This window comes from Pungitius pungitius, chromosome 13 (genome assembly GCF_949316345.1).
Source record: "Pungitius pungitius chromosome 13, fPunPun2.1, whole genome shotgun sequence".
Classification (NCBI taxonomy): Eukaryota; Metazoa; Chordata; class Actinopteri; order Perciformes; family Gasterosteidae; genus Pungitius; species Pungitius pungitius.
The window spans coordinates 9,993,553-10,011,777 of record NC_084912.1 but is presented as its reverse complement, the minus strand read 5'-3'; the positions used below and the strand labels follow the sequence as shown (position 1 = coordinate 10,011,777).

Sequence of the window (18,225 nt, the reverse complement as noted above, 5' to 3'; positions counted from 1 at the left end):
TCACACTGACGTTTGTCACACACAAAGACACCGAGCAGCCCGGGGGGTGTCTGGCGGGGGAGCAAGACAACGACAGACCAAAGAGATGCACTGACAGCTCGCTTAGCGAGAGAGATCGACAGGAGACAAGCACAGCTAGGACAGCTACTAAACATACTGTTTGCTCATATCAAGCTTCTTTTCTCTCTTCACTGGATCCTCTCTGTAACAGTAAACATTGGCCTCACTAACACGAGTTGTGCATTGAGCTCATAGGATACTTAAGGGGATCTTTTAGGCCTTTGATTGCAAAGGTTATTATGCCTCTGGCAAGATCTGTCACTACTCCCGCTCAATCTATATGTGATGTCAAGTTTTGACTGTAACTAAATTTATTTTCCTTTTCTCCCTTCTAAAAGCACTATTGCTGTCATTCTTTCTCCTTTGTTCTTTCTCAAATCCATTTTGGCAAAAGTGGACTTGAACAGAATGCCATGTCTTTTTTTTTCATTCTGAGTCACAAAATGTCAATTAATTTACACATTTCATGGAGCTGTTGTGAAGTTGAGTCGGCAGAGGTGTCTTTACAACAAATCACAAAAGGCTATTTCTATTTCGGCAAAAAAAACCTTACAGCACCACAATGGCAGTTTGACTGAAATCTATCCGTCATTTTTTCCTGTAGCTGGCAAATAATGAGTAATTATTCTTAGAGGTGAAGTTATTCCTTACGCAAGTGAGGAAAAGTGATGAATGAATTGATTTTTGCAACAGAAATTTGTCAAAACTGTCTCTAGTTGTTGTTTAAACATTAAATGGCCATTTTATTAAATAACAAATGTATGTTGTATCCATAATCAATTTAGTTTTTGTATAATATAGCTACTGAAGATAAAATAGGCCATACATTTTCCAAATTAACCTGCAATGTACAATATAAAGACAATTGTCTTTCAAATAAATACCGGATGGCTCTTTATTATGCAGAGTTAGTACATGTTAATCTGAACAGGTTTGGAATATGGTACTTGCTATTATTAAGCAACACGTATTTTAGATTACAGTAAAATCTTTCCCTTGGTCTTTTTTTTTTCACAGGAAGAAGAATTAAGGAAAAGCGGCGAGGCCAAATACGCCCATCTGAGTAATGATCTTCACGTTTTAATTGAAGTCTTTGCTCCACCTGGTGAGGCCTATTCACGCATGAGTCACGCCTTGGAAGAGATAAAAAAATTCCTAGTTCCAGTAAGTTTAATACTTCAAATCATTTTTTCCTCCTAATTTTCAATCATGTTTGATACATAAACATCTGTCACATATTTGTATGGTTGTTGTACAATTATTTACCAAACAGGCTCACTGACACAAAGAGTTTAGTATCCACGGTTTGTTAACAAGTTTCTGTTTAACAGCCACAACCCTACACTCAATTCCCTCTTTTACAAAAAAATAATCTATTATTATAATCTATAGCAATTAAAGTGCAGTATGGAAAAAACTTGCAAGACTCCAGTGCCCGGAGGAATATGGTAATTATTGATGTGCATGTTGTGAACTCCTGCTGAGTTCAAATAGTAAATATTAATCAAGCTTTGCAAATGTGACGAGCCTGCTGGAGGAATCAGGCTTTATGGATTTAATGCTTTTTCCTTTACCGAGTCAACCTTCTTACCTTCCTGCATGCTTTACTTCCATGCAATCTTTTTACAAATATTGTGAGTCTCAACCCTCAGTTTTTGTGTTGTAACTTGAGAAAAGATAAGGTACTGGGGCTTATGAATTATTCTAATTATAGTGCAGCGACGCTTTCTAATTAGTGCGCTTACAGAAACGGCTATAATACATTATTTTTGAGTAGGTGCACATATTCAATAAGCTCTGACGGTTAAGGCGGTTAAAATGCCAGAAGAACTAATTATGCAGTGTGACTAAATAAATATTTAACTAACTGCTTGAATGCTTCAATGTGGACGAGGATGCACTGTTAAAACTTTCAATGCTGGGTTGTTATTATTATTTGAGTGGATCACTATTCAGTCACTATGTGCTGCTTAATCAGATCTTACATTTAACTTCTTTGAAGGCAACCCCAGAATATTAAGTGGAGTTTGAAAAAGGGGACAAATAAATGAGTTCAAATCAAATCCTAAATTCAGCTCATACCATGCCCACAATAAAATAAAAATGAAGACCGAACCATCTATTGGATAGCACGTGCTTGCTGCTCTTGGGAATTTGCAAATAAACTTCACGTAGTGAAACACAACAGGCATCTGTCAGTATCCATAGTGACGGATGTTTCCTGTCGCATCCCGGTGTTTCTTATTGCTTCACTGTGTAGGAACTGCGATGGTTACTGTGATGTCTGGGTGATATTTCCAGTAAATTGCTACTGGGGATCGTTTGGGTTGAAAATAATTGGCTTGGTTTTACCAACTTGTTGTTTTTCAACTTGTCATTTTTATATTTACAAAAGCAAAAATAATATAACTCTGTCGATTTGATTTGAATAATTTAAGAGGAACTCCACCAATTCTACACATCAGAGACATGTTTAATGGTTTTGGGGAGTACTACTGAATCAAATAAATAAGTTGTAATTCCCTTTGTGGCCCCAGAAGAAGCTCTGTGAAGTCTGATAGTTTCCTAACGTGACATCACAAGGCAAATTATCTGACATTATTTGTGACAAACATCCCCACTGCTTTTCTCTGCCGGGCCATCAGGAAAACTAACACTGCTACCGAGGCCAATCCACTCCTCCATGTGTGACATTATGCTTCAGGAACCAAACTAAGGTCCAGCAGGCAGAATCACAGAGACGTACAGATCCCACGATGCCACTTGTGCAGTTAAATGGCTTACAATGCAGGTTGAAGCCAAACGTCTGTAGCACAGCATGTGAGCTGAGGTGAAGGATTTTTGGTGGACTAATTTCTTCCCTTCATTTCATTTCTACTCCTCACTGCTGTCTCGCAAATTGTGCTCCATCCTTCTCCCAAAATGAAATCACTTTAATGTGGCACCACCCACGTGATGTCTGAAAACAAATATGTCTTAACTAAAACCTGCGTCCCTCTGGGCTCATTTTTATAAAAGAGGAAAGAATAATATTCATTTCATTGTCTGAGGAGAGAAAGCTTGTCTGAGCGGGAGCTCTCAGCTCTGGTGTCGAGCAAAATGTGACATGGAAATGCTGTCCGAGTAATGCAAACAGGAATCTAATCACTACAGTATCTACAAGGGGAGGGCGAGAGGCACTACAGAAGCTTCTGCTCTCAGCTGGATGAGCTTGCGGCCTTCTTCTTGGGCCAAACTGTATTTTGGTGGAGAAGAACGGGGTCTGTAGTATTCAAACCAAAATTGACAAGCTATTAGAGCTGTGTGTTTTGTGTTTGAATTCAATGTAATCTATTTGATCCATGGGGAACTAAAGAAAGAGCCTGAGCACCAACTCTGAAGTTTGGCCTGGTGTTGCAGAGGCATCTAAGCACAGTCCTCTGCATTATTACCTTCAGCAAAAAGCCCGAGAGAGCAGTCGTTCTTAACAATGCACGGCCAATTTTACTGCATTAAGAAGGAGGTGCAATTTGTGTTTACTTAAATAGAGCTCGACATGAGAAAGAATGTTTTCTTCGCTGTGCGCAGGTTGAACTGTGTGTTCTAGCAGTGAGACTCGGACCGCACAGAGGCAGCAACACGGACGGGTCCGGTGCGCAACAGGTTCTATATAAGTACCTCCAAAGTCGCACTGATTCTTCTCGGTATTCGGTAAGCACCGATGGTCAAAAAGCCGCAAATGAAACAAATCCCCCAAAAGCAGATCAACCAGTTGTTTTGTTATGAATTAAAATGAGCATATCATAATTAAAAGGGTATGTACATACAGTAGAAAATGTACCAAACATCGGATCAAGATGCAGATAAACAGCTGCTGAAGCTGCTTCTGTTCCTCTGGATCAACTGATGTGCTTTGGGAGAATGTCTGTCTGAACATCTGTCTGTTTGTTGCTATGCAGGACAGGGTGCACTGCGATGGTTTTTGAGACCTTCTTTAGAGGTTAGAAATACAGTATACGTTGTGGAATGTAGGAATTAGCGTTTTTTTTATTTTCCTTTAATTCATATGCTATTGCTCTTTTTATCATGCACCAATCATAGACCCACATACCAAGGCGGGATGTTTCGACTTCCCATCACTCTTCATCTGAGATTGACCATCCAAAAATGTTGTATTTTTGTCCAAAAAATGTTTAGGGATGTAAAAGCAGTTTACATTCATGAATGGTTCGGCACCCGACAAATGCTTATCAACGATATGTCAAGTCATCACAGCCAGCAGAAAGATGTGTGAGCAGACACACAACTCTAAGTTTAGCTCTGTGAAGGGTATGGTGTGTGTACTAGAGGATGCATGATCCATCTCAGTGAGCAAACAGTCTGACCTCAAGAAGCCTCAGCACGAGGTTTATCTTCTCATGTTAACTTTTACAAGCTCCGACAGATCAGATTTGCTTTGGATTTGCAGGCGGCATTAAAAGCCCGACTGCTGTCTTTCAAAACATCAGAACGCTTTAGGCCCCCATTAGTTCATTAACTAGAGAAGTGCATGTGCGCAGCGTGTCAAGTCTTTCTTCTTTCTCTTCTGTGACATGCAGGAGTCAAAGGCTGTTCATATGGTCTCTATAAGATAGATATTCATAAAAACAGAAAAAAAGGAAATGTATGCTGAAGTTTGGTATAACATGAGCAAGGTGTATGACAATACGGGCTGACAACTTTCAAAGAATACTAAATGCTAATACTAATGCCAAAGATCTGATTCAGTGCACTACATTCAGTGACAAACATGCAAATCCCACATTGTGAAAACGCTGCTGTGATATCCTCATCATTTAGTGTGGTGTAGGTGGGCTTGTGGTTAGAGATTGTAAAAACACTGTGTAGCATGAAGGGAACATGATAAAGCGAATAAAAGGTGAAACAATTCACCAGAACCGTAGATTATATTCTACGCGTGGGCTGCAATCTCCCTCGAACAGAGCCTGCAGACCCATTAATGGTCTGTCCTTCACTTATCGATACGCGCCACACACAACTGTATCTCATGCAATCGTGTGCAGTTCATTTACTGGTCGAATTAGCGCACTCCCAAACACGTCATTCACTCTCATGTTGGAAAAAGGCCTGTAGACCAAGAGAATTGTTTTCAACCCCTGAGCTGTCTCACATCTCTGGAAACAAATTATTGCACACGGGGGTCTAAGTCGTAGGTCCGACTCTACAGAGACCTCTATATATCTTCAATTATCTGACGGAGGCTTTCTGGGTTTCTCTTTTCAGCGCCTCACACCCAGTCACACAGTCACACAAGCATGTGGCTGCCACTGAGGGTCGGTTGCTTCCTCCGTGATTTTGTTGTCATTATATGTAAACATTTTTCCACAGGTATTACATTCATGTGTTTCCAGCAAATAATAATACTGTTTATCTGTCAGCAATGACGAGGTAATGATTATTGCTTTGTGCACTTCCCTTATCTGCTGCAAAATGGTCCGAATAATGTTTGATGCCGCGTTACGGAAAAATGAATCACACGATAACAATGTTCTCCACAACAAAGCAATCTGTGTGCCGACTTTATTTTTAAGTAGGTTCTTTTATAATTTGAATTTCATGTCCTTGTTAATTTCAGCATACTGTAAAGGTTTGGGAATGTATTAGAAAATCTGAGATTCATTTGGTAATTTTGGTCTTCCAGTCACTCGGAAGGCAATTCGTCCAAAACTGAAAATATCTTTTACCATTTTTATTAAATCATACAAAGTTACTGCTCTCAATACACCCAAGTCTCTTTTTCAGAAGCATTTTTTCTTTTTCCTACATCACTAATCACCGCTGCATTAAGTGTCCGGACATAAACGTAAAGACACATTTGCTCATTGCGTATTCAACCCTCAGAAATGCCGTATGGTACCTGTGTGCGTCAACATCATTTTGATTACATGACATTTGCTGCATCTGTTGCTCTCGGGAAGACAAATGCTCTTGTTTTCGAGACACGCTGCATTTTGTTTCCCACAGGACTACAATGACGAGATCAGACAGGAGCAGCTGAGAGAGCTGTCGTTGCTCAACGGCTCCAACGAGTCGGGCCGAGGGAGGAGCGCACAGGCGAGGAGCGCACGACCAGCAACCACAACCCCCACCGGGTAAAAGGCTAAATACAGTTAAACAGAGGAGGACTATAATCAGGGCACCGTTGTACTGTCATACACAGGTTGTACTATCATACACCAACTTGAGTAATGCTCCTTTAAATTAGTTGTGCAATCTACAGATTTGTTATTCACTGCGATATGACACATTCTAAACACAATTTTGGGAGGCATTGCTGTGAATGACAAAACTATTTTTATTTGATTATACCGATGTAGGCACCTTCATCATCAATTTCTAATTAATTGGTGTAAAATATTTTTTTAACTAATAGTTTTAAACAGTATGTGCCCTTCAGTTATTTTTTCCCCCAGTTATGTCTTCCTTATAACTCACATACTGTTTGATTTCCATATACTGCATTTCCATATCCCCTTGAGCTACATATACTGTAGCTCAAAGGTATTTCGGCATGTACGACCAGCTACAGAAAAACGTAGTGTTAAAGACTATTTGATGAGACTTGCCAAGCAGGCAGCAGCTCGTGTGAAGCGTGGGCCTCATCTAGCCTCCTTTTAAGCTTGTTTCTAGAGCAAATCGTCCCTAATCTACCTGAGACGTAGCAGTCCCTGAGGAGCAACCATGCAAGTGCAGTTTGCCATGACAGCCTGGCCTAATTCAGGAAGCAGGTATGGATGAGCTAAATCCATTCAGTAACACGGGACGCTCACATTTGTAAGTCACCACCACCACTTTTCTACCTAGATTTTCCCCTTATGGTGCAACGATAAGCGATTATTGTAAATCTCCATGAAAAATATGCGCCGGTAATTCTGCTTTGAGACTCTGTATTTTGGGATGACAATGGGCTGGTACCTAGTGAAGGATGTGCTGGAGGAGGAAAGGGTATCCGAGCCCACCTTCATCACGCTGCTGGTAAAATGCGAAGTTAGCAGACAATGGACGGCTTTGCGATGCTAAATCCGCCCTACAAACCCCGTGGTGTTCATACGGTTCTGACTAATGGACAGTCACTCCTCCGTGGAAGAAACAATACAGCTTAACGTCCTCAAGCGCCCCCATGTCCTTTGGCCACCGTGTCTCCACTGCAGCCTGAACGCAGGTCATTGTTGAGCAACACGCGCTGCGCACCGCTCCGTGGTGTTGTTGAAACACTGCACACGGTGACGCTCATGGGCCCTCTTTTCGTTACAAGATCTACCTCGGGGCCCGCGGACGTTATGCTTATCTCGCGTCCCACTGAATGACAACCTCCGACTGAGGCGGCCTGCGATAAGAGGGGTTCAACACATTTATCATTGTCTCAACTCATTTTTCTCAGAAATCTCTGCAGCTTGAAATGTTTGGAGTACAATGCTGAGGGTGAATTGATGGAATGTCTGTATGCTTGTTTGTTTGTTTTTAACCAGGGGCCACAGAGGCACAGGAAGGAGTGTCGCCGCTCGGGGGACGCCGGCAGCGACACACAGCAAACCCCCCACCGCTGTCTCAACAAGGGAGGCGCAGGCACCCAGAAGCAGGGGGGCAGCAGGGAACGCAGGATACAGGCCCCCGCTGTTAGCTGTCACACATGAATCATACGACGACTACGTGAGTCCAATCCTCTTTGCAGTGAAAAGTGAAAAATACAGCTGATAATGATTTTTCTTGAACTGTGTGTAAATCAGACTTGTTTAATCCCCTTTCATGTGATCAGAATCAGAATTAGCTTCATTCGCTTTAATCTCCATGTATGCATACATACCCTATGCATACATGGAATTTGACTGCGGTTACATGTGCTCTGTATTACAAAAACCTCTGGAGTCTTGCTTTACATGGCAAGGTAGGGCGTGTTAGAAAAAATAGGGCAAGCAGGAATTTAATTAAATTCTTGTTTAATTTAATCAGTTTTAAAGCATACCAAATTTTTAAAAATAATTTTGGATTCGATCCACCCTTGGTTTAAATTTATATCAACGCAATATTAAAGTCACCTTGCTGACTTAAACGGCCAGTGTAGAATTTTGTTGGATTTATCAGCCAAAATGGAATATAATAAGCATTACTATTTTTTATTAGTGTATAAAAACTTGAAATTAAAACCCAGCTCACAAACAGTAGGTCTTCTTCACAGACGCCACCGTGTTACACCGTTATTGTTTTTATGGTAGGTGAAATGTGGAAACTGCAGGAAAGTAAACAGCGTTTTATAGTTTGTTAAAACATGAAAACATAAACATGGATAAACCATTTCTACATACAAAAAGAGAATATTCTTTTCTGGGGTAGTACCTTGACCAGTGGTCTATAAAATCTATGTTACCTTCACTTAAAATAACATTCGGATCAGTTCAAAGAAATACTCAAGGCTGAAAGTATGCTGGTTTTTAGATCTTGAAAAAAGATACATCTCAAGGTCAATTTGAAAAGACGACACATGGTGAGCTCGAAGTTTCATCCAACGCCTTTACCAGTCTATTTCCTCAGAGCCTTCCTGCTAAGCAAAGCCCCCACGTGTGCTGGCAATTGAAGATTGGGATGTCTGCATGGGGAAATGCACAAGCGCAGTCTCATTACCAAACCAAATTGAGTTCTGATGTAGAGCCTGTATATTTCTGAGGAATAAAAAGCGAGGCATTTCTTCTCTTTGTAATTGGAGGTTGGAAAGAAGGATGGGAGCGCAGAGACTAGGGGATTATGGAAAGATGACTTTGTCCTGAACATTTCTTTCCCTCATATCTCACTTTGCAATTTTTTTTTCCTTCTATATTGCGCAATTTTCTTCAAGAATGTTTCCAGAATGTAGCGCGACCTCCTTATACAAAAAGTCCTGGTTTGTTTGCTTTTTGAATCACTGAGTTTACAAGATGCTGTACAATCCGCCCAAACACAACAATGCTTAGATTTCCCTTTGTTGTTTTTCTGTAGGAAAAAAAGCACTGTAGTGCACATGCTTATCATGTACCTGTCGATTTGACAGTTGATTGATGGACTTTGTCAAACTCTTTCATAATTGTTATATAATGGGAATGTCAATACATTTAATAGAGGCTGGTATTGATTTAGAACTTGAATAGGAAGCATGAGAAAGCTGTTAGTAGTCATGTATGATTGTTATGCCTCACTCAGTCATGACCAAAGGCAGCATGTTTTTCAGAGTTGTCGTCTATTGGACTGGTTTGTTAACACGGAACATCAGAAAGGTCTGCAGTGGGTTTGGGCAATAGAGGTCAATCCTATGTTGATCACAATCACATCTTTTCTGGTCAAACAATAACTAAATATCCTTCAAGAAATAACATGTTTTAACATAGTAAAACATGTCTTAATTCCTGGCATCTCATGTAATTAAGACACCCGGTGGGAGTTGCCCACTTGTTGCCCACTTGTTTTAAGTGAAATTACAGAGAAAAGAAATGAATGTATATTAACTCCCTTTACATGCATCCACACCATTGGTTTTGGGTTGAAGCAGTGTTTTGACATAATGCCCTGAAGGAAATTCAAATACAAATTCCCTGACCCTTTTTTATCAACAACGTTAAAGGATAAGACTGTAGGTATTTTATCATGTGTCGTTGTCCACAAATCCCTAAAAAAACAAAACAAACAATAAATGAATACTCAACGTTTTGTCTGTGCAGCCAAAGCCCGATTTATCTTAATCCCCTTTGCCATAGTGACCTTCGTAGTACCACTCGGTTGATTCATCAATACAATCAATATCATTGAGTGAAAAATGCATCAATTTGCATAAGCTGCACCCACCGGCAAGTCGCAGGAAGGGCTGTGTCCAAACCTGCAGCTAACAAAGCTCGCCCAGAGACCTCATGCGTAAACGGTATCACAGCAGAACAAACCTTAATGCCCGTGAAAGTGAAAGCATGCTGGTTCCTTCTGAGCAGACATTTCACTGTGTAAGTTCTTCTGCAAAGGAACATGGAGAATAAAGATGGGATTGATGGCGTGTTGTATGGACTAGGATCATGGCCTCAGTTTAATGTTAAAGATCAAACCCCATCTGGATCAATTCTTATCTTTTAATGTCAGAGCAGATGATAGAAGAGAAGAATCTTGGGCCTGATGCAGGATTCTCTCCCTCAGAGCAGACCCTGGATTCTACAACTTTAAACGCATAGCTTGGTGTTTAAACCTGAGCCCTGCAACCATACCGAGGCAGTGCGGGAAATGCCATAATGTGATTAAAGACAGAGGCTTTGGGAGGCTTTGAAGCAAAAAAATCTAATCTATCTACTGTGGGGAAAAAAGGACACCCTTTCCACATGGGGGGGACCCCCATATCATCTATTTCCTGAACATAAAAGATGCGTAAGATTCTGTATATTTCTTGAAGGAGAGCGGTTTCTCAGTCCACCTTTATGCACATCTGCTGTAATTGCTTCATAACAAGGAGTTCAGCTACACTGCTGAGCTCACATTTGTTAGATTTATTATGGAAATTGTCCATGCTGAACTCTCCTGTTTATTAAAATAGATGTGTGACACACACTTCCACACGTTTATTCAATAGAAGAAACACTCCGGTAGAATGTATAATAGTGGCAGATGTGTCATCACGGACTGAAGGGAAGAAGAATATTTGACATCTTTCTTTTATTTCATTTTTTTCTTTGAGCGTACATTGAGCCTATATAATCAATATTATATTGTTTAATTCCCTATTCTTGAAAGCACATTAGATCAATCTTAATTATTACACGTGTCCTTGACACAAGCTGAGAAAATATATTCAGAAGTAGATGCATACGTGTCCAGCTGACAACAAAAGGCTCGGACCGATTTGAATTTCCAGGTAACCAGTGGAGAGCAGCATTTATTCACTGAGACAAAAGGCTGCAAATCTCATTTTCCTTCCCAGTCTGCTGTGTGAGAGGAATTCACAGGCAGCTCCCTGAGAAGATCAGTCACTGTCAGGGGATACACAGGTTGTCAATTGATAAAGAAGCACAATGCTCAGGGCCTTTAGGGCCTCGCTGTCCTAATTACACCGAGCGAGGAATGCCCACCCTTATGTTAACATTTGATTTATTTCCTGTGACTTGTTAAAAAAGGCCGGCTGTAATTGTTTTTACAGATGAGAGTCTAACTCGAAGGATTGAGCCTCATTATTCAGTAGCCTTACAATTTATGCATAGCACCTTGTTGTCTGTGAATGCAGCATGCGTTGTGAGTCATACAGCAGAGAGATTAATCAGAGTGTGTTGGCGTTGTGTTTTACTTTCTTTGAGATTTTAGCTAATTTTAGGTTCCAGCATAAAGAACTTGGGTCTCGCTGCTTTGCTACTCCCTAACATTGCTTATCTGTACTTCCATCTGTGCTGCCACAAATGTCACTGGTCTAATTTGTCCTTAAACATTTCCATATATTGCTACACATATATATAATAGTTATTTTGAAATATGGTTTTCTAAATGAACCATGAATAAGATGCAAAACCAAAATGTAATGCACTATTTATTAGGACTGTGTATTGGCAATGACCTCACGACACCATCCGTACAAAATCTATTAATTACTAAACTCTGTGTGTAGGTTGAAGACTCCTGTCTGTATTTTTCTTGTATCTTGTATCCTGTAACCCTCCACGATAACATTAAAACCTAAAGAAACACTAAGTTGTTTGGCTACTTTTAGAAACTATCCAAGCTAGAACTAAACTAATACCTTCCTCCTGGTGAGTTGAATACACACACACACACACACACACACATCAATGTACATATATCTTATGGTATGGTATGGTATGCTGAGGCATGATGAGGACATTTCTTATACGCTTAAATGGAGCATGTCTATTATTAAAGGTCATTGATAAAACTGGATTAAGAACTCAGGTTTTACATAACTTTTCATCCCTGTAATTCTTCACATGATTGGAAGGGTTATTTTTAGAATATCCATTTGACTGAAATAAACCCTTCTGTAGCTTTACATTTACGGTCCAGCGTGGAGAGTTTTTTTCATTTGAGATCGCTGACAAAACAGCCAATTACTGAGATACGCAGGTCCCCGGGTCTTCTTTTGTAGGGAAAGACTCTCGCAAGGAAACGAGAAGTATTGGATTCCCTGAACAACTTAATCCCTGACATAATCCCCAACTTTAATTTAGTCAAATTCATGTTCACACAAATAAAGCCACACGCGAGCCAGAGCTGTTGAAATTAGCATCACCCCAAAGAAGAGAAGAGAGTGTGTAACAAACGCCCCGAATGGAAATTCCTTTGTGTCCTTGGCGGCGATGTGTGCGTCTGTTCTGGTGATACAAACGTTAATAAAACCAGCCACACCAAAAGGATATTACTCCAGCACAGGAATATTACGCTGTCGATACCACGTCTGCCGTAATCCAGCTTAATTATAGTTTCAACAAATGTCATTGTCCCTTGATTTAAAATGTATTCGATCTCTAAACAAAACTGAACAATTTGTATGCATCAGGGTGGGGCTTAATTTGAAATTGCGAGTCTGGAACCGATTAAAAGAGATTAGATCATGATGAAACGTGCGCACTTTAAATTCCACTAAATATCTTTCGGCGAGCAACAATTACAAGAGCAGACAATACAGCCGCTTTGGCCTTGCTCCAGTTGAGGTGTTATTCAAGTCAAGCTGCTCCGCCGAGATGGATTATCCCCGCTATCGTGAATAAACTGTCTATCAGAACACTGTGAGTACTCACTTCAGACAGATAGGTGCACACAAGAGCGTAGGGTTGCTTTAAGAAATCGTGCAGACCGGATGGAGTCAGAGGCGTTTGTGTGCATCTGTTGACCTACATAGTATCTGGCAAATAACAAACTGTATGGAAGTGGTTGCTGTGCTAGTAGCAGTATGTAATGTTTTATTGTTTCCTAACAAGATAGATTCCTCATGATGAATAGTTTATGATGAATGGTGCTCTGTACAGGGAGCATGTGTCCTCTAGTGAATTATCTTTCATTTATTTTCAGTTCAAAAGGTATTTTTAGACGGGATCTTTTTTTTTTTTTTTCTAAAAACAAAAATACCCCAAACCACTTTCTCCTAATTGAAAGCATATCAACTCGCCTCCTGATCTGGGTTTTGGCAGCAGCACAGTCAAAGGATATTCATCTGATTAGAGTAAATCAACTGAAAATGTAAAAGTTACACCAAAATTGATTTTTTTTTTAAAAGTGAGAGAAACACATCCAACGTGTCCCCGGTAGCATCGATGCGACTTGTGCTTCTAATACAGGAGACAGCGGCTGACGCTGAATCGATGATGTCAACATGTGTGCAGCCGAGGGAGGTGTTTACATGGAACAATTAACACCGTCTGCTCGAATTGTGCCAAAACCAGGTGACCTGCTTAACTTTAATTGAGTCCTCCACAGATGTAAAGACTCATTAAGCGGATTACTGGGGCGGATAAAACGGCGTGAGGCTACACGGATATCTGCAACAGGATTTACACTTCACATACTTTGTCCGTTTGACGAGAAAAAAAAAAAACACACGTTGACCGCTTGTTGCCCTCTCTTCTGCAACACCGATTTGAAACAGGATTTTTCTCCTGTGTCGGGAGAGAACAGTGCTGTGTGTCTATGAGAGGTGTACAATACCCTTTGTATAGGTGCTTCATCCTTCACGTCTGCACAGATACAGGAGGCGTCGTTGGAGCAGAGGCATTTACAAAGCACGTGTACACACATTTAGAAAGTCTTTCACTGTTTATTGTGGGCTGTGTTGCCATTTTTATTGGTATTGAACATGGCTGCAGTTACTCGCTGGCTTTTTTGTGCGTGTTCTTCGAGTAGCTGCTTATCAACGAGATCCATATTGTGGTTTGAGAAAGTGTCTATTAGGCTCCACTAGTCAGCGATGCTCTCCTGCAAGCCTTAATCAATAATCTCTGTTGGACATGATTTTTTTTTCCCCTGTTTTCTCAAAGTAATGGACTTTGCCTGAGGGGCTAAGTATTGATCGCTTTTTACATTTCTCCAACCAGTTAGACTGGATAGAGATGAGGAGGCTAACTGGGGGTTTTCTCACAGGGCTACGATGATGGGTATGGAGGGGAATATGATGACGAGAGCTACGAAGCATATGAGGATAACTACAGCAATCAGTCAAAGAGGTGATGTTTACACACACACACACACACACTGGGAAAAGAAAAGGCATGTTTTTTTCATATCACCATCTGTCGACAGGTACTTGCGGTACAACCCGTGAAAGGTCCACTGTGACCGGTATGACATATGTTCATTAATAAGAGATTAAGACCTCCACTTGACTTACTTTGTTTACACAGAAGATTACATCTGAAACCGTGAATTAGAAAATGATACCTTTGATTTGATGAAGGAGAAGCCAAAGGATATTTGTGTTCCTTTCTTTCAATAACTCACAAAGACCAAAACCAATGAAGCAACTCACAAGCATCATCTGTCGATCCAATACCTGATGTATCTTAGTCCCCTGCACCGTGGAGCTCCACTGTCATCCAGAAACCTTTAAAAACACAGCGGTCAGCAGCACTGCAGTTAATCCCACTTTAAATCCCTGCTGCTGTAAATGCCCATTGGAGCACCACATGTGCATTTATCCACAGATGAATGAAGATTTACACTTGTTTGAGGAATCTTTGCTAGAACCTAAGGTGCCCAGCAGCTTTTGGAAATAAATCAAATTATTAGTATTTTAACATGAATATGTGATCTTTTTTTTAAAGACGGTATTTGTAGATGATGAATAAAATATAGAAAAATGCCGTTATAAATACTTTTATTCCAATTTACTTAAACAAAAGAATACACTCTCTTTACTTATTTTACAAAGAATAATTTTGCCTCTTTTGCGCTCTGTCTTTTCAGCATTTCAGAATATTACGAATATGGACATGGGAACAGTGATGAATCCTACAACAACTACGGTAAGTCCTGCTAATTTTGTACAAAGCACAACTTTGATTCACACTCTTTTTACGAGTCGGCCCCAAAGTTTTACACCTTTTCTGACATTACAGGCCAACAATTAATCAGATTATACTGTATGCTATTTGACATACATTTGACCTCCATAAAACAACATCTGCAACCGATTCAGTGTGTTATAACAACTAAACGTTCCACAGCACTATCCTTGTACAAACATTACATTTAACAATAGCAACATTAACAGAACTTTTTCGTTATATGTAATGACTAAAATAAGAAAACACAATCTATGATCTTCAAAAGAGACTTCACAAGAAACCTCCTTGGGCCTCATTTAAAATCATTCCCGACGAGAATACAAGTCGATACGCTCCTGACTTCTGCAGCACTGATATTTAAAAGATGTTGTGCAGAGAAACAAAGGAAATCGCCTTGTGGTTCCAGCCCACTTCGAATCCTCGTTACCCAGGAGGCCGATCCTGCATGTATCAGCCCTCCTACCTCTCTGGCCACAGGCTGCATTTGACTCCAACAGTAAATGTGCCACTGGAAGCTCAGGGGAATAACCGACGCCTCTTGTAAAGGTGGAGTGTTTTGCATTTTGGATGCGTGCCCTCACGGCCTTACTCCAAAAAAGCCGTTGCTATTGGATTAGTAACCTCTGCTGTGCATACCACACAAGATCAGATAAGCAGAAGAGTATTCAAATGTACTCAAACGGTGAATAATGGAATTTAAGCAACAACTTAAAAGAAATGACCAAAAACGTCTCACAACAGCGGCGATAAGCTGGTCGCCACAGCGGGTTCGCGTGTCCATTCGTTTTCAGCACAATGAATTGTGCACTAGGGTGTTGAGGTTGGACCAAACCAAAAAACCAAGGAGGCAATGATTTGATTTTCTGCTCCATGAGCACTTTCTTATTCAGAAGCAGTGCAATGTGCCATGCAGCAGAGGTGGCCGTTTTTTTTATGTCATTTGGCTCTAAAGGAAGGAGCTGCTGAGAGTCAGATCTCAGTGTTGTTCCAGCAGAGGGCAAAAGGGTTTGTGAAATTAATTTTCTGTGGCGAGAAGCCTCTATAATGGCTGGGATCAAATTTCCCCGCTTGAATTTTCTTGTCTTTTTGGTTGAATGGGTTGTGAGAGGAAAGTAAACGATACTCAAGCTCGCGGCTTGACTTTGTGACGGACCGGTGGAGGCAGCAGATTTCCACAATGTGTGTTTAACTGTCTTTGCAGAGGAGGAGTGGGCGACCACCCGTCCCAGCCTCAAAGCCCCAGTTATACGGCTGACGAGAGGGGGCTACAGAAAACATCCCTATGGTAGATACTGAAGGTGCTCCAGATATGTGACCTCCAATTTAAAACTTTTTCTAAATATATTTTTTAACTCCTTATGAAATGTTGTAACATCTGCTTTTTTGTTTGACTCCTGTAGCAATTGAAATAAAAAAGAGACCCCCCATAAAGCCCAAATAAATAAAAATAATGTAACCAATTATTTATTCATTCAGGAGTTCTTTCTCGAAATTATAGATCAGAAATGAAGAGACATTCATCCATATTCATCCATGCACTGATTATGGGATTTTTTCCCTCATTCCACCCACGTCCATCTCGAAAAATTAACATAATCTTTTTGTTTTTGACTTTAAACTGCAGATTTTCTTTTCCAAGTTATGACTTGGATGTTGACAAATTACTTTCATTGTATTTCCTTTAATGCTGTATTTATTAACCAACACCTGTACAATATTTTTGAGATTAGAGATCCTGATTTTGCAGCCCACAACATGGGCTCAAAGTTATGAGCCTGGGATCCAGATTTAGCTGTGACACTGTGAGACATCCCACGGCAGACAAGGACACAAAAGTCAGACTTTTCACTATTTAGTTGCCCATGCAGTTCAAAAAATAGCTTTAATTACTCTCCTGCGAGGGCAAAAAGGAGGGAGAACCTCTTTTCATAGTTATTAAGAAAAAAGCGTACAAACCCAGCTCAGCTTATTGTGGGTCACTGAAAATGACCTAAAAGGCAAGAAAGAGTCTTAAACCAGAAAGAGCTGCAGAGGAGAACTTCAAATTTAAAAGGATTTTTTCAACCTCCATGTCCTTCCTCCATAGTTCATGTATTGGTCTGTCTGTGGGCTCAGTGTGGTTTAAGTGGCTCTTGTCCAGACTAATAGCTTAAAGTGAAAACATAACCTCTCAAGATACAGACTTTCTTTTTCTAGTCGCGGCTTTAATTTGTTGGAGGATTTGAAAGGAAAAAAAAAAAGAATCATTATGAGAACCTCACACTGCTCTGAACACAACAGATGTTTCCAGAAATGAAGACATGAATGCAAAGTGACTAAATGACCTGAACATTTCTTACAAATATATGTTCAGAAATCTAAATCAAACTTTTAGTTTCCCCATAACTAATTGTCATATGAACCTCTGGTGATTTCATTGTAAAACAGACTTGATACCACCAAATAAAGTTCAGCCTCAGTTATTCTGTGACTTTAAATTTGATGAGATGTGAGATCGTTATCGTGCAAAACACAACTCTTTTGTTTGGTTTGAAAGCAGTCATTAATGTACAGTGTGTCATTTATAATGCGTGCTTTGTCCTGTGTGTAATCTGTATTTGTACATAAAGCATTTAATAAAAATAACATAAACCTCTACACGGTGTGTAAGACTCTCTAAATAGGAGGTTATGGAGATATAAATTGTTATTTTTTTCATCTGCTTTCAGGTAACTGCTAACTCGTTTCATAAAGAAAGCCCATTAAACCTGTCCCAAATGACTAATTTGTTAAATAATTGTTATTCCTGCCCAATTGTCCTTGACTCTGACCACTTTCTTATTTGGAAACTAATAAATGTCTCTCCTTAATCCATTCTGTGGCGTTTTACATCATTAAACAGACACTGATTGACTGTGAGAATGATATGGAGTTTAAAGAGGTAAGACGTCCTCCTACATTATCAGAATATTATGCTCAGCGTTTGGAGCTGGCTGGTGAAAAGCCACACAGGATGCACAGTATTCACCGGCTGGTAGTACGCACTCATTGTGCTGTGTCTAGTACCTGCGACTCATCCATGTCTCTGTTAACCTCCTCTTGCCTTTCTCTCATTACACTTGAAAAGCTTTACATGCACTGTAAT

At 40.2% G+C, this 18,225-nt stretch overlaps 1 protein-coding gene across 20 annotated transcripts in view; it reads left to right on the top strand.

The window, feature by feature from the left end:
- The window catches only part of khdrbs2 (KH domain containing, RNA binding, signal transduction associated 2), a 44,884-nt gene that overhangs the window by 21,394 nt on the left and 5,265 nt on the right, over positions 1-18,225 (top strand). For 12 of the 20 annotated variants that reach the window (XR_005119935.2, XR_005119933.2, XR_005119932.2 and 9 more), the window contains exons 4-9: positions 1,078-1,224; positions 6,064-6,191; positions 7,569-7,749; positions 14,179-14,261; positions 15,001-15,059; positions 16,303-16,386. Coding sequence is in view for 9 of the 20 variants with exons in the window: in XM_037465524.2 (XP_037321421.2) it covers positions 1,078-1,224; positions 6,064-6,191; positions 7,569-7,749; positions 14,179-14,261; positions 15,001-15,059; positions 16,303-16,386 (682 nt within the window). In the remaining 11 variants the exon portion in view is untranslated. Of the gene's footprint in view, positions 1-1,077; positions 1,225-6,063; positions 6,192-7,568; positions 7,750-14,178; positions 14,262-15,000; positions 15,060-16,302; positions 17,737-18,225 lie in introns of those variants that run through there. The other 8 variants (XR_005119939.2, XR_005119940.2, XR_009957244.1 and 5 more) reach the window with 3 other exon arrangements.